The sequence below is a fragment of the Nicotiana tabacum genome, chromosome 12, assembly GCF_000715075.1.
Source record: "Nicotiana tabacum cultivar K326 chromosome 12, ASM71507v2, whole genome shotgun sequence".
Classification (NCBI taxonomy): domain Eukaryota; kingdom Viridiplantae; phylum Streptophyta; class Magnoliopsida; order Solanales; family Solanaceae; genus Nicotiana; species Nicotiana tabacum.
The window spans coordinates 125,593,728-125,608,791 of NC_134091.1; the positions used below are offsets into that span (position 1 = coordinate 125,593,728).

The 15,064-nt window shown below is 32.6% G+C and overlaps 1 protein-coding gene and 3 non-coding genes across 4 annotated transcripts; all 4 read left to right on the forward strand.

Annotated features, from left to right (window-relative positions):
• Positions 1–8,489: 8,489 nt before the first annotated feature.
• LOC142167743 (small nucleolar RNA R21) lies at positions 8,490–8,570 on the forward strand. Its single transcript, XR_012697829.1, has one exon. It is a non-coding gene; the product is annotated as a small nucleolar RNA R21 (small nucleolar RNA).
• Positions 8,571–8,616: 46 nt separating this feature from the next.
• On the forward strand, positions 8,617–8,698 carry LOC142167744 (small nucleolar RNA R21). The gene has a single exon (XR_012697830.1). It is a non-coding gene; the product is annotated as a small nucleolar RNA R21 (small nucleolar RNA).
• Positions 8,699–8,977: 279 nt separating this feature from the next.
• Positions 8,978–9,057, forward strand: LOC142167742 (small nucleolar RNA R21). The gene has a single exon (XR_012697828.1). It is a non-coding gene; the product is annotated as a small nucleolar RNA R21 (small nucleolar RNA).
• Positions 9,058–10,202: 1,145 nt separating this feature from the next.
• On the forward strand, positions 10,203–14,795 carry LOC107760808 (putative serine/threonine-protein kinase PBL23). Its single transcript, XM_016578912.1, has 5 exons — positions 10,203–10,758; positions 11,864–12,045; positions 12,287–12,476; positions 13,239–13,630; positions 14,274–14,795. The coding sequence occupies exons 1-5, from the start codon at positions 10,611–10,613 to the stop codon at positions 14,580–14,582; spliced, it is 1,221 nt and encodes a 406-aa protein (XP_016434398.1). The 5' UTR covers positions 10,203–10,610; the 3' UTR covers positions 14,583–14,795.
• Positions 14,796–15,064: the final 269 nt, after the last annotated feature.

The window sequence follows — 15,064 nt, forward strand, 5'->3', positions numbered from 1 at the left end:
AACTCACGTGCTATAATAATAAAGTATGTTGCATGCGGGTAGCTCTGATCCACACTCATCCTCACAATCAGGCCCTCGGCCGATATCAAACATGTTGTGGCGTGCAGCCCGATCCCATAAATATCCTCACAAATCAGGCCCTCGGCCTCACTTAGTCATAAATTTCTCAAGCCACTCGGGCATTTCTGTAAAACAGGGCATTCGGCCTAAAATATTTATATGCATCAAAATAGTCATAAAACTGAGTTATGCGGTAAACAAGTATAAATATGACTGAGTATAGATTTTCAATCGAAAACAATGAGAGTATAGTAAGAAAAAATTCCCTAAGGGTCCAAACAGCACTGTCGCAAGGCCCAAACATGGCATTCAGCCCAATTTACAGAAACTCTTTCTAAAACATATAAGCATCATATAGTTTCAACAAAGTATGCAACTTTACAGTTTCTACGGGATGGACCAAGTCACAATCCCTAACATTGCACGCCCACACGCCCGTCACCTAGCATGTGCATCACTAAAAATAGTAGAATGATACAAAATCCGGGGATTCATACCCTCAAGACTAGATTTACAATCGTTACTTACCTCAAACCGGTTAAATCTCTACCCTGCAATGCTCTTGCCTCTAGACTCGGCCTCCAAATGCTCCAAATCTATTTACAATCAGTACAATACCATCAATATACGCTAATGGAATGAATTCCACAAGAAAAACTATCAAATTAGACCAAAACCCGAAATTAGCTCAAACCCGGCCCCCGGGCCCATATCTCAAAATCCAGCAAAATTTATAAAACTAGAAAGCTCATTAACTCACGAGTCTAACCATACCAAATTCATCAAAATCCGACATCGTTTGGTCCCTCAAATCCTTAAATTAAACTCTTACAAATTCCAAGCCCTAACCCCTTACTTTAACTCCAAAATCCTAGTAATTAATGATGAACAAAGCCATAGATTCACGAAATTTATACCATTATGGGTTAGAATCACTTACCCCAACGTTGCTCCTTGAAAACCTTCGAAAAATCGCCTCTCTCCCGAGTTTCTCAAATCCAAAAATTGAAAATGAAGACAAAACCACGAGTTGGGGTTTTTTTGCTCAGCACAATCGTACTTGCGGCCTCTTTTTCCGCTTCTGCGATGCCGCACCTACAAAAATTTCCATCGCAGGTGCGGAACTCACTAAAGAGCCCATATTCCGCATCTGCGGCCCAAAGCGCGCGTCTGCGCTTGCGCACCTGCGCGTTGCCCTTCGCATCTGCGAAGCCAGCCCAAAATACTCCTCTCCGCATCTGCGCTTAAGGCCTCGCACCTGCGGGCTCGCAGATGCGGCCAATTTTTCGCACATGCGTTTCGAGCCTTGGCCTTCTATTTTCGCATCTGCGGCTTCCCCAAACGCACCAGCGACCTCGCACCTGCGACTCCTCCTTACACATGTGCGAAAATAGCAGTAGCAGCAGCTTCAATTGCATTTTCCAACTTCGATAAATCCGTTAACCACCCAGAATCACCCCGAGGCCCTCGGGACCTTAACCAAAAAGTCATATATCAATATACCAACTTAGTCGAACCTTCAAATCACTCAAAACAACATCAAATCATCAAATTACCCTCAGATTCAAGCATAAGAACTTCTAAATTTTCCAAATTCGGCAATTGATGCCGAAACCAACCAAACCACGTCTGAATGGCCTCAAATTTTGCACACACGTCACAAATGACATTACAAACCTACTCCAACTTCCGGAATTCCATTCCGACCCCGCTATCAAATTTTTCACTGCCGACCGAAATCGCCAAATTTCAAATTTCGCCAATTCAAGCCTAATTCTACCACGGATCTCCAAATTATATTCTGGTCGCGCTCCTAAGTCCAAAATCACCTAACGAAGCTAATGAAACCATCAGAATTCCAATCCGGTGTCAAATGCTAAAAAGTCAAATTTTAGTCAACTCTCCCAATTTAAAGCTTCAACAATGAAATTCTTTCTTCCAATTCGATTCCGAAGTACCTGCAACCCAAAACCGACGATTCACACAAGTCAAAGTACATCATACGGAGTTACTCATGCCCTCAAACAATCAAGCGAAGTGCAAATATTCAAAACGACCGGTCGTATCGTTACAGTATGCATGGACTTTCAGCTGTTTGTTATGATCCCTTGGATCTTTTGTCACACTTTACGTAGTTTGGAGTAATAAATTATTCCAGTTTCTAAAAAAACCCTTATTTTGAAATAATGAGTAAATAGACAAAGATAATTTAAGAGCCCATTTGGACATAAGAGTTTTTTCACTTTTTTCGATTTTTTTTATTTATATTTTTTCGAAATTAGTGTTTGGCCATAAAATTTTCAATTTTCACTTGAAGATGAATTTTGGAATTTATAAAAAATTTGAAAAATTCAAAAGTTGTTTTTCAAAATTTTCACTCAAATCACTCACAAAAATTTAAAAACTACCCAAAATTATATTCATGTCCAAACACAACTCTAATTTTCAAATACCATTTTCACTTGAAAAAAAATATTTTTTTTTTTGGAATTTTACAATTCTTATGTCCAAACGCCCACTTATATAAGGTAAAATTATATATAGTTCAAATAGACAAAGAAAACTTTATTAATAAAATAAAGACCCCTAATCCACAAATAAGTTCAAAAGGCTCATTTTTCACCTAATATATTTTATAAAAAAAATAGTCCTAATAAGTTAGTACCGGAACTTTTCTAACTTTCCTACGTCAAAACTTTATTAACTAAAGAAAAATTAAAACTTATAGGCAGAATTTTATTAACTAAAAAACCACCTTGGAAACCTAAAAGAAGAAATTTGGTACTCCTAAATATAAATGGAGTTGAATGAAAAACTTTCTTAGTTTATAAATATTAGGAGAATAATTAAATGATTATCCTAGATAGTAGAAAATTAATTAAATGACTATTCCTAAATATTAAGAAAATAACAAACTTTTCTAGTTTAAAAATATTAGGAGAATAATTAAATGACATAGTAGGAGATTAACTAAATGACTATTTGTAAGTATTAAGAAAATAATAAAATGACTATTTCCTCTGGTGTGAACTCAATTTTGAAAGGGAAAAAAAGACGAACGACATTTCGCTAAGGGCATTCGTGTTTTTAATTTAGTATAGATAGATAGATAAATAAATAATAATAGAACTTCAATGAAGTCGGCTAGAACGATGAAATCTCATGTTCAATTCTTAGAGAAGACAAAAAATAATAGTTAATTTTTTTAATCTATTCAAGCTTTAATGGATAGCGCGATATGCATAAACTAGCACATATGACACGGTTATAAAAAAATCCAAAAAACCCATGACAATAAATGTAAAAAGAAAGATATATTGAGGCTTTTATTGGGTCATCCACCCTTTACCCAAAAAAAATGCGTAACGAATACAGCATGTGTCATAATGAATACAACTAAGGAGAAATACAGAAATACAGAAAAATAAAATATTTTTGTTGAATGTCGAACTCAAGACTTCTACTAACTAAATGGGCACTCTAACCAACTGAATTACGAGAGCTTATTTCTCTCTTATTTTAGTTCAAAATAATTAATCTCTTATTTCATGGATTTACAATAAAATTTAAATATAGCTATAAATAGTAATTTTGCTAAAAATATAACTACAAACAATAAATACACTGTAAATGTTTGATGTGTCTCTTAATTTTTCCTTATTTTTAAGGGGTAAATTATGCTATGTACCCATAGAAGACAAAACAATTACCCATATCTACCCATGTTCATTTCTTTTACATTTTATACCTATGCCGCACAATTATTTTACCCGCTCTACCCATTCTTACTTTCCTATTGTTTAACATGAAAGCTCATGTTCTCATAGATCCATTCATGCACCTTTTTATATCTTTTAAGTGCATCACATTTTTTAAATATTTCTCATCAGCTTATCATAATAATACTAATTAAAAAATAATATAATATAATATTTATTAAATAATATAGAATATTATAAAAATATATGAGTTTGGAGAAAACAAAAGGATATTATTATTATTATTATTATTATTATTATTATTTATTTTATTTATTTTTAAAAAAAAAAAAGATATCCATCAATGTTTATGCTCACACATTTAATAGCATATGTAGAAAGTAAATTAGCTAATACTGAATTTTGTTTTAACGTATGCCGAGAAACGCTTTTTTAAGAAATTTTATTTTCCTCGGATCTTCTTTTCTTTATTTTTTTTTGTCCTTTGACATAATTTATCTTTTCCCTTTTTGTCTTTTTCTTTTTCTTGCAAAAGCTAAATCCACTATTGATGGACTTGAAGCTTGAAATTCATATATTGAGTTTGTTGAGTTTGTAGTTGTTTTTATCTAATTTTTCCTGGGTTTGTTTGAAATGTTAATTGAAGGTTGTAGCTAAATTGAGTGGACTTTGGTGGAGATTTTGCAGTAAAATTTTAAATTGGGTTAAAGTTGAGTTGATCTAGCGAAAAAGAATTTGTACTGTATACCAAAATGATATGCTATATACCGTTGTGGTATACAGTTCATTCCAACGGTATACTATATAATGTAACAGTATACTATTACAATTTGGTCATTTTTGATTTTTTTAAAATTTTATATTGAGTTCTTTTTCAACTTTTCAATTGAGTTCTCATGTTTTTTAAAAAATTTCTTCAAAATATTTAGTTTGAAATATTTGATACGAGGTTGTGGCTGCAATTTGAGTTAATTTGGTGGAAATTTGGAGTAGATTTTTAAAACTTAGGTTGAAACTGAGTTGAAATAGCGAATAAAACTAATTTGTACTATATACCAAAATAATATACTACATACTATTTTGGTATATAATATTTAATTCAATAGTGTATAATTTATTGCGTTGAACTAGTGAAGAAGAATTTGTACTGTATACCAAAATGATATGCTAAAAACTTTAACAAAGTAAGATTGACATATTATTCATGTAACAAAAAAATCCAAAAAATCTGACAAAATCGGACCAATCCAAATCGATATAAACGATTTAGTTTGGTTTGATTTTGGTAAAAACCAAACCAACCCGGTCCATGTACACCCTTATTCCCAGTTGTGCATACCATAATTTTAAAAAGATTGTCCTAATTTTTATCCAATTGTTATCTACATTTTCAAATATGAAACATTTTCATTCACATTTCATTGTATTCGTAGACTACACATAGCAGCTTACTATGTGTAGCAAAGAAGAAAGATTTGTACTCTATATCAAAATAGTATATTGTATATTGTATTAGTATACAATAATTAATTCAAGAGTATATAATTAACTACAATAGTATACTATTTTTTTTTTTTGAAGGAATGAACCAATCCTCTATATACCAAAATAATATATTATATACCATTTTTATTAATTCAATAGTGTATAATTTATTGCGTTGAACTGGCGAAGAAGAATTTGTATTGTATACCAAAATGATATACTATATACCATTTTTGTATAAAGATCATTCCAATGATATACTATTATAGTATACTATATAATGTAACGGTATACTCTTACAATTAGGTCCTTTTAGATTTTTTTTGAAATTTTTATTGACAACTTATGTTATTTCAGTTTAATAATTGAATTAAATTTTTTTTTAAAACTCTTTGCGTACAATTGTATACCATGTTGATATAGTTTTATACTATATTGGTATCATATATAAGTTGGAATATTTTTTGGTTGTATTAACTACATTTAATTGGTACACTATTTAATTTTTCTTTATTAATAGTAGAATAGTAAAGTATCTTGAATTTTTTAAATTTTCCTTTATGCATGTATATTATGTAATCATTCTGATTTTTTCTTTATGCGTTTGTTTATATAATAGTATTATAGTGCAACATCTTGAAATACATTATTATATTAATATGGGTACACTATTTTTTGATTTTTCTCTTTATGCATGTGTATTATGTAATAATAGTATAGTCATTTGTTGTCTGAAATTAATTAGCAGAATTGTATACCTTATTGGTATAATTATATGTCATATTGGTATCATATGGTAGTTGGAATATTTTTTTGGTTGTTTTATCTGCATTTTTACGTGAATTCTATTCTGAAATGATTTATATGATCATGTTTTGCTGTGTTGGATTTTCTTGTACCTATAAACATAGATTTTGTGTATTATGTAATAGTTTTTATATTTATATGCAGTTGTTGGAAAGACCGTATAACTATATACCCTATTAGTATAGCTATATGCAATATTGGTATCATATGCTAGTTGAATCATTTTTTGGTTGTATTAGCTGCATTTAATTGGTACACTATTTGATTTTCTTTTAATAATAGTAATATAGTACAATATCTTGAAATACTTTACTCCATTATATTAATATGTGGTACACTATTTTTTTTATTTTTCTCTTTATGCATGTGTGTTAAGTAATAGTAGTATAATCATATAGTTGCCAGGAATTAATCAGTAAAACTGTATACCATGTTGGCATGGGTGTTCATGGTTCGATTTGGGTCGGTTTTTCCCTACAAAAGAAACCAAACCAAGTAAGTTGATTATTCAAATATTGGAACCAAACCAAACTAATTAAGTCGATTTTTTATCGATTCGGGTTTTGTCGGTTTTTTAATTTTTTCGGTTATTTATCGGATTTTTCTTAAATATGAGACATACACTACCAAACGCATATTCCGGCGACTACATTTTTAACATAACGCTATCAAACCAATTGCTCTTTCAGAAATCTATCATTTACCAAGATATATTGATGATAATTGACTCAAATAGTGATGAATAAATTAAGTACTAATTAAAAATCAATTATTTTTAACATGAAATAAATTCTTGTACTTAGTAAAAGAAAATTACCAATCAAACTAGAAGGCAAATAATTATATTATTATAATAGCAAAGAACTAGACTAAAAATACAAATGATTAATATGTACCATAAAATTTTAAAAACTTTATATAAAAATATACATATATATAGGTGTAATAATAAATTTAAATAGCTACTTTTATAGTCGGTTTGGTTCGTTTTTTTATTTAAACCAAAACCAAACCAAATTTGATCGATTTTTAAAATTTAAAACCAAAACCAAACCAAACCTAAAAATATCGGGTTTTTTGGTCGGTTTGGTTCGGTTTTTCGCGTTTTTATGAACACCCCTACATGTTGGTATAGTTATATGCCATGTTGGTATCATATGGCAGTTTGAACATATTTTTGATTGTTTTAGCTACATTTTAAGTGAATTCTATTCTAAAATTATTTATATGAACATGATTTACAGTGCTGAAATTTTTTTGTGGCGATGGACATAGATTATGTGTATTATGTAATAGTTTTTTTTATACTTATAGGCAATTGTTGGAACGACCCCATACAACTATATACCCTATTAGTATACAGAATGAGCAAGTTGTTTTGCGAATATTTAGCTTGCAATACGAGCATGTAATTTTCTCATACTTTTATTGCATCCTTTAATATTTTGGTACAATAGTATAGTCGCATATAGTTGTAGCAATATTCTAGAGCAATCATATACTCTGTTGGTATACATGTATTCCATATTAGTATCATATGGTACTAGAAGTCTTTTTTGCTACTTATATTTTTATTGCATTTTCATTATTTTATTATCATATCTATTCTAACTAGTATATATGGAGATTTGGTGACCGTAGATTATGTTTTCTTTCTCCATAACTGGTTGTATTACTTATAATGGTAGAGTGTGTACTGATATTTGTAGGGAAGGAGATCAAGGTTTGCATGGCAATCACGTGGAATTAGAAAAGGAACAAGAAATAAATAAATAAATAAATAAATAAATAAGGAGTCAAATTTGAGTATGAAATAAGTTATGATAAAAAATAACAATAATACGATTTGGGCAAAAATAAATGAATAAAAGAGAAAGAAGAAAAAAAAGAAAACGAGAAAAAAGAAAAGGAGAAAAGAAAGAAAAAGGGAAAAAAGAAAAGAAGCATAGAAATAAAAAAGAATTGGAGAAAAAAGAGAAAATTTCTAACAAAAATTACTATGAATAGAAAATATAATTAGTTTGATGGGTAAAAAAATAAATGAATAGATAAAGATAAATAATTTTATTTGTGTGGGTAACTGTTCACCCCATTTTAAGAGGGGTTATACTACTGTAGTTTTCCCAAATTAGATGGTAAGAGGGCTTAGGATCGAGATGTGGGCTTATAGTTCCACTTTAGCCCATTCTCTTCTTTCTATATAAAACCCTTTACTCCATTTTCCATAGTCGCCGTCTCCACTCTTCTTTCCTTTTTGCTTTCTACATTTTCTGCGAATATCATTGTGCTTAGTTGGTGATTCTTCAGTTTTGGTATCTTTTTCAACTTAGATTTTCATTGTTTTGTTTTGGGTACACTGTATTTTGTTTTTGGTGTTTTTAAAGTATCATTTTTTTCTTTCGATTTTCTTCGGATTATTATCGCTATGACGAGTAAAATTATGTTTTAAAAGTAGTGGACTGAAATATCCATTGATGAGCAAATTAATTCCGAGCGATATTTATTCCATTTTTTCTCTTTTTCCTAATTTTTTTTACTCCTGCTACATCCCTGTGATGAATACTTTATAAATTTAACGTTAAAAGTAGACTGATATTTAAGGAAGACAAAATTAATTCTGAGGGATGCATTATTTTCTTACATACCTCATGTAGTTCTTTACAATTTACTATTCTAATTATTTTCTGCTATTTCAAATCTGAACTCTTTTTTTCCCCAATCTGAATACTAGACTAATAACTTTAAAGTGCTAATTATTCTCTATTTTTTGTGATGCTTTTTAATGTATTTTGAAGGAAAGCCTTGGACTAACTGTAAATTTCTCGAGCGCTATCTGAATGTGAGATGCTTTTTGTATCGTTTTTTTTAATGTATCTTGTTTTTTTCTTTAGTGTTTGGCGGTTTTTTATCCCATTGATGAACTAGCTGAATAATTTAAAAGTAGTGGCCTGATGTCCATTGATGAGAAGCTTTGTTCTGAGGGATGCCTTTATTTATTTATTTAGTAGTATATTATAAATACTACAAGGAAGCCTTGACGTGAGTTCCCGGTAAGCCGTGGAAATAACATCTTTGCATGGGTTGTGTATAATAAATATTTGTAGTTCGGCCCTTCTTTTGGTTCCGCGCATAGCGGGATTTTAGTGCGTAAAAACTAGTTTGTGTATCTTTTGGTATTTTCTAGTATATATAAATATGATATGATGTTTATAAAAGTATATTATCTTTTCTTCTCCACTTCAGAATAACAACAAATTTGATATAATCTTAAAGATGATATAATTTCACAAGAGGATTTCACAACAATAAAGACATAGAAAACATAGAAGAAAAGGTAGAACAAAGACAATCTTAAAGTTTGTGATTATCGATATCAATTTAGTATGAATTACTTAGGCTTAGTGTTTTTCCCGGCATTTCGGCAGGCATTAGAGAAAGCATTACAAAATGGTTGGTCAAAAGTTCATATATTATCATATACAAAGAAGATCATAGTATCGTAGTGCAGCGGATAGATTGCTTTTTCCTTGATCAGAGGTCTCAGTTCGAGCTTTGGGTATAGAAAAAATTTGAGTAGTAAGTGCTTCCCCCGAATGAAGCCTTACGTGTGTTGCGAATTCAGATATAGTTGTGCACGGTAGGAAAAAAAGAAAAAAAATAGATAATATAATGCAGTTGTCGGATATAGTTGTGCTCCAATGTGACTATGTGAGTACCGGACATGGTGGAAAAAAAAGTAAAGAAATAGATAATATAATGCTGTTGTATACGAAAAAAAAGTTAGAATAAACTTGTTAGCTATACTATTAGAAATTGCATAGAGAAGATCTATGTACATTTTGAAATTTTCCGAAATAAATGGAAGGTAAAAGATAAAGTAAGTCACCTTTTAATTAAAGTCAGAGAATAAATATAAAAATCAGTTTATTGCTTTCCCATCAATAAAAAAAATAGTAATTAACATAGGTAAAATAAAAGAAGGCCAGTCAATTTAGTCATACAAAAATATTTCTACCTGCTTTTCAAAGAAATATTTCTTTGACAAGTGTAACATTCTCCAAAGAAGGAACAAAATGAATTTAAGTATATTCCTATCATACCAGAAATCGTTTTATCTGAAGGGCAAAGGAAGCAAAACAAACATTTTTCCTAACCAATATTTTTTTTATTGATTCCCTAAAAGGCCAGAAAGAAAATTGTTTCTTTCTGGAATCAAAGGGCTTCAATTTTCATCTTCATGTGGATTATTAACTTTATTAATGTGTTCCTCTTGGATTCCTATCTGGGAATTTCATAATTAAATTTGGCAACAATTAGGATATTAATCCCCAAAAGACGAACATTGTGGTGTTGTAATGGGCGGAAGATCAAATTAAATTGGCAACAACTAGGACATTAATCCCAAAAAGACGAACATTGTGATGTTCTTACGGGTAGAAGATCAAACAAGAACTTGATGAGCGAAATCCGTTGACTAGGAAAAATAAGAAATAAAAAGGAGAACCTCATTCTTGATGATTTTTGTTGTGAATCTTAGGTATGACATTGGGTAACAAGAAGAAAATGAAGATGAATTGCTTTACATGTTGTGTTGCAAAGGAAGAAACTGTTCATAAAAGATCTTTGACAAAGAATATTCAAGAACACAAGAACACAAAAACTCAATCCAATCTTTCTTTTAGAACTGGTAAAATTTGTCTGCCCTTTGGTTTTATCTATTATTTCTGGCCATCCAATTTTGTTAAATTTAATTAGAATTGCTTTGTCTTTGCATGTTTTACAATTTTGCATGGTTTTCTTTTTTTGAGGGTCTGTCGGAAACAACATTTCTACCTTCTTAAGGTAGGGATAAGATATGTGTACACATTACCTTCTCCAGACCCCACATGTGTGAGTTACACTGGATTTGTTGTTGTTGTTGTTGTTGTTGTTGTTGTTCTTTTATCAATAAAAAGACATTGCCTTTGGTATTCAAGATCCTACCAAAAAAACGGAGTTGATTAACCATCAAAATAAACATAGTTGCTAAATAAATTAAATGGTATGGGGCTTCATAAAAGAATCAAATGCATTTTATTTGAGTGACATCAAACATAAATTGATCACATTAATGTCTGTTTTGAAAAACTAGCCTTATATGTGCTTAGCAAATTAGCCGGTCCCAAGTCTAGACAAAAAAAGAGGTTGCTATAGGTTGATAGCGAACATAAAAATAGTAGAACTCCCATACGAAAAATGCTTGTGTTGGAAATTCATTGAAAAGGGTTGCAATAGGTTGACGATCAACATAAAAATAGTTGAACCACCATGTGAATTGCTTGTGTTGGAATTTCATTGAAAAAAGTTACGATAGGTTGACATCCAGCATAAAAATAATAGAATTGCCATAATAAAATGCTTGTGTTGGAAGTTCAATGAAAACGGTTATAGGTCAGAGCATAGAAATAATCGAATCACCGTAATAAAATGCTTATGTTGGAAGTTCATTGAATAACTTTTCTTCACATTATCATTCTAAAACCAAAGGGAAGCCTCGCAGCAACGGTAAAGTTGTCTCCGTGTGACCTATAGGTCACGGGTTCGAGCCGTGGAGTCAACCACCGATACTTGCATCAGAGTAGACTGTCTACATCATACCCCTTAGGGTGCGGCCCTTGCTCGGGCCCTGCGTTAATGCGGGATATCTCTTGCATCGGACTACCCTTTTTATCATTCTAAAACCAATTAACTTCCCAAAGGACCTGAGTTTTCTCCAGCTTTCACATCATAATCATCCTTGTGCTGGTGTGCAGACAGCAGCAGAAGGAGGTACATAGCAGAAGAAATAGCAAAACTTGGAAAAGGGAACATTTCTGCTGAAATCTTCACATTTCAAGAATTGAAGCTTGCCACTCAAAACTTTGACAATGATCGTTTGCTTGGTGAAGGTGGTTTTGGGAGAGTGTACAAGGGACACATTGAAAGCAAGAATTTGGTACTCTCCTCGCCTCGATTTTCTCTCTAGGGTGTGTTTAGTATGACAGAAGTCAACTTTTAAAAATATTTTCTAGCAACCAAACACCAAAAGTTGACGTATTTTCTTAAAATATTTTCCTTCATACCAATCACACCCTCTATCTCTCCGGTATAATATACTTGCTTCAAATTTTGATAGTTAAAATGATTATTCTATCAAAAGGTTTAACTTCTTTATTTTTTGTATTTTTTTATTTAAGGATGTTGCTGTGAAGCAACTTGACAGGAATGGTTTCCAAGGAACTAGAGAATTTCTTGTGGAGGTTCTGATATTAAGTCTGCTTCATCACCCTAATCTTGTCAATTTGGTAGGATATTGTTCAGACGGTGAACAGAGAATATTAGTATATGAATTCATGCCAAATGGTTCACTAGAAGATCACCTTCTTGGTATGCATATTGATATGTCACCATTTCTTACTTTCTTTACGCAACTTGAAATTTTGCATATTCATCAAGTAACCCTTTTTAGTACTGGCGTAACTGATAAAGTTGTTGCCTTGTGACCAAGAGGTCGCAGGTTAAAGCCGTGGAAACAACCTCTTGCAGAAATGCAGGCCAAGGATGCTTACAATAGACCCTTGTGGTCCGGCCTCTCCCCCCCCCAAAAAAAAAAAGAAATAGGCATGGTTTCAAGTTCGACATTTGAAGCCAAAACAGTTAATTCATGTCACGTTCAATTGAAACAAGATATAGTATCTCTTAGAAACTACATGACAGTGATATAGGTCAGCTGAAGTACACAGTAATGAAATCAAGTGCATATTCTTAGAGTAACAACCACTCTGTCCTCCCATCCACTCCAACCTCACAGTCACTCGGCACTCGCACTCAGTAGGTACCTGCGCTTAATGTGGGTGTGCAGACTCCGGAGGGGCTCCTTCAACCCAAGCGCTATAATAAGCCAATTGGGTGCTTAGCGCACCGGACTACCCTTTTGCCAACCGTTTTTAGCATTGTTAATGATACATGGCTCGGACTCTCCAGAAATGTTGCTAGGTGCATGTCGGATCCTCCAAAATTATTGCACTTTTGGAGGATCTAATGCTGGTTCAACAACATTTTTGGAGAGTTCGCGCAACATAACTAGTAACATGAGCCTTGAGTTTGATTTTCACATTATTTACCAATTATAATCACCTTGTTTGGCAGAACTTGATCCAGATAAGAAACCACTTGATTGGGATACAAGGATGAAAATTGCAGCAGGAGCAGCAAAAGGACTTGAATACTTGCATGAAACAGCTAATCCTCCGGTGATTTACCGCGATTTTAAAGCCTCCAACATACTTCTAGACGAGAATTTCAATCCGAAGCTCTCGGATTTTGGACTTGCCAAGTTAGGGCCAACGGGCGATAAGAGTCATGTCTCCACCAGGGTCATGGGAACATATGGTTATTGTGCACCTGAATATGCTTCCACAGGTCAATTGACTACAAAATCTGATGTTTACAGCTTTGGAGTTGTATTTTTGGAAATGATCACAGGAAGAAGAGTCATTGACACCTCAAAACCAAGTGAAGAACAGAATCTTGTTCAGTGGGTAAGTTCCAACATTTCAATGTTCACTATGAAATGCTTAAGCAATGAGATTACTCTTTACTTCCAATTAGAACATTGTTGAAACATTATGAACCATTCCAAACTAATTATAAAAGGGTAGAACGTTGCACAAAATTCTCACTATGTGCGGGATCCTAAGAAGGGTCGAACCACATTGGGTCTATCTTACACAATCTTACCTTACTTTTTTACAAGAAGATGTTTCCACGACTTAAACTAATGACCCCCTTGTCATACGATGGCAATTTCTACCATTGTGTTAGACTTTATACACTGACATCCAGAGGCGGAGCTAGGATTTAAAGTTACTGGGTTCGAAATTCTAGTTCTTTTAAAGTACTGGGTTCTAAATTAAGAATTTGTACATATTCAATCGATTTATTAAGACAAATACAGAGTTTGGACCAAAGTTACTGGGTTTGACCGAACCCGTAACATGTATACTAGCTCCGCCCCGGTGACATCAATGTATGTTAACCTGGTGTAGCAAGCAACTCGCTTGATTTTCCAGGTTACTAATACGACTTTTATGGACGGTTTACCTGTAATTATCTTTTCGTTGTAAGAATTCTTTTACATGATCAACGTATAGAAGTTAACCTCTTACACAAATTGCTTGACAGGCACAACCACTGTTCAAAGACAAGAAAAAGTTTCACTTAATGGTAGATCCAATGCTTGAAGGGAACTACCCAAAGAAGGGACTGTACCAAGCTCTAGCAATTGCAGCAATGTGTCTGCAACAGGAAGCCAGTGTTCGTCCGTTGATCAGCGATGTAGTCACTGCTTTGGCATATCTATCAGGGAGCAAGAAAAAGGAGGAGGAGGAAGCTGAAGATACTTCCAAATCCCCAGCACCATTTCAAAGTAATACAAATAACATTGGAACTATTGAAAGCAATGAAGCTAATGTTGATACAGCAAAAGACTAAAACCTTCTAAGCATAATCAGTACTTTTTCTTGTGAAGTTTCTTCAGATTTTGTACATTGTGTTAGGAAAATATAGCCTTTCAAGACCATGCTTATGTATTGACACATATACTTACATTTTTAAGGGACTAATGTACATACCATGCATATAGATACAATGACTGAAGTCCTTGAACTTTTCAAGTTTATTCAAAGATACATGACCATAGTTCAATCTATCAATGTTAAATGGACAACTCCTCTATATATGAAGAACATTTATATGTTAATTATAACTGATTTTTTTGTACATTTCTAATGGATAAATTAGGTTACAATGACCAAAGACAACTAATTATTTGGATATAAAGAGGGCAGCCCGATGTACAAGGCATCCCGCGTTCACGCAGGATCGGGGAAGGGCCGCACCACAAAGGATGTGATGTAGACAGCCTACCCTAATACAAGTATTAGTTATTGCTTTCATGGCTCGAACCATGACTT

Coding starts and splice junctions, on each gene's coding strand:
- LOC107760808 (XM_016578912.1), top strand. CDS start 10,611: ATGACATTGGGTAACAAGAAGAAAATGAAGATGAATTGCTTTACATGT. Junction 12,477..13,238: donor ACTAGAAGATCACCTTCTTG/GTATGCATATTG, acceptor CTTGTTTGGCAG/AACTTGATCCAGATAAGAAA. Junction 13,631..14,273: donor AACAGAATCTTGTTCAGTGG/GTAAGTTCCAAC, acceptor ATTGCTTGACAG/GCACAACCACTGTTCAAAGA.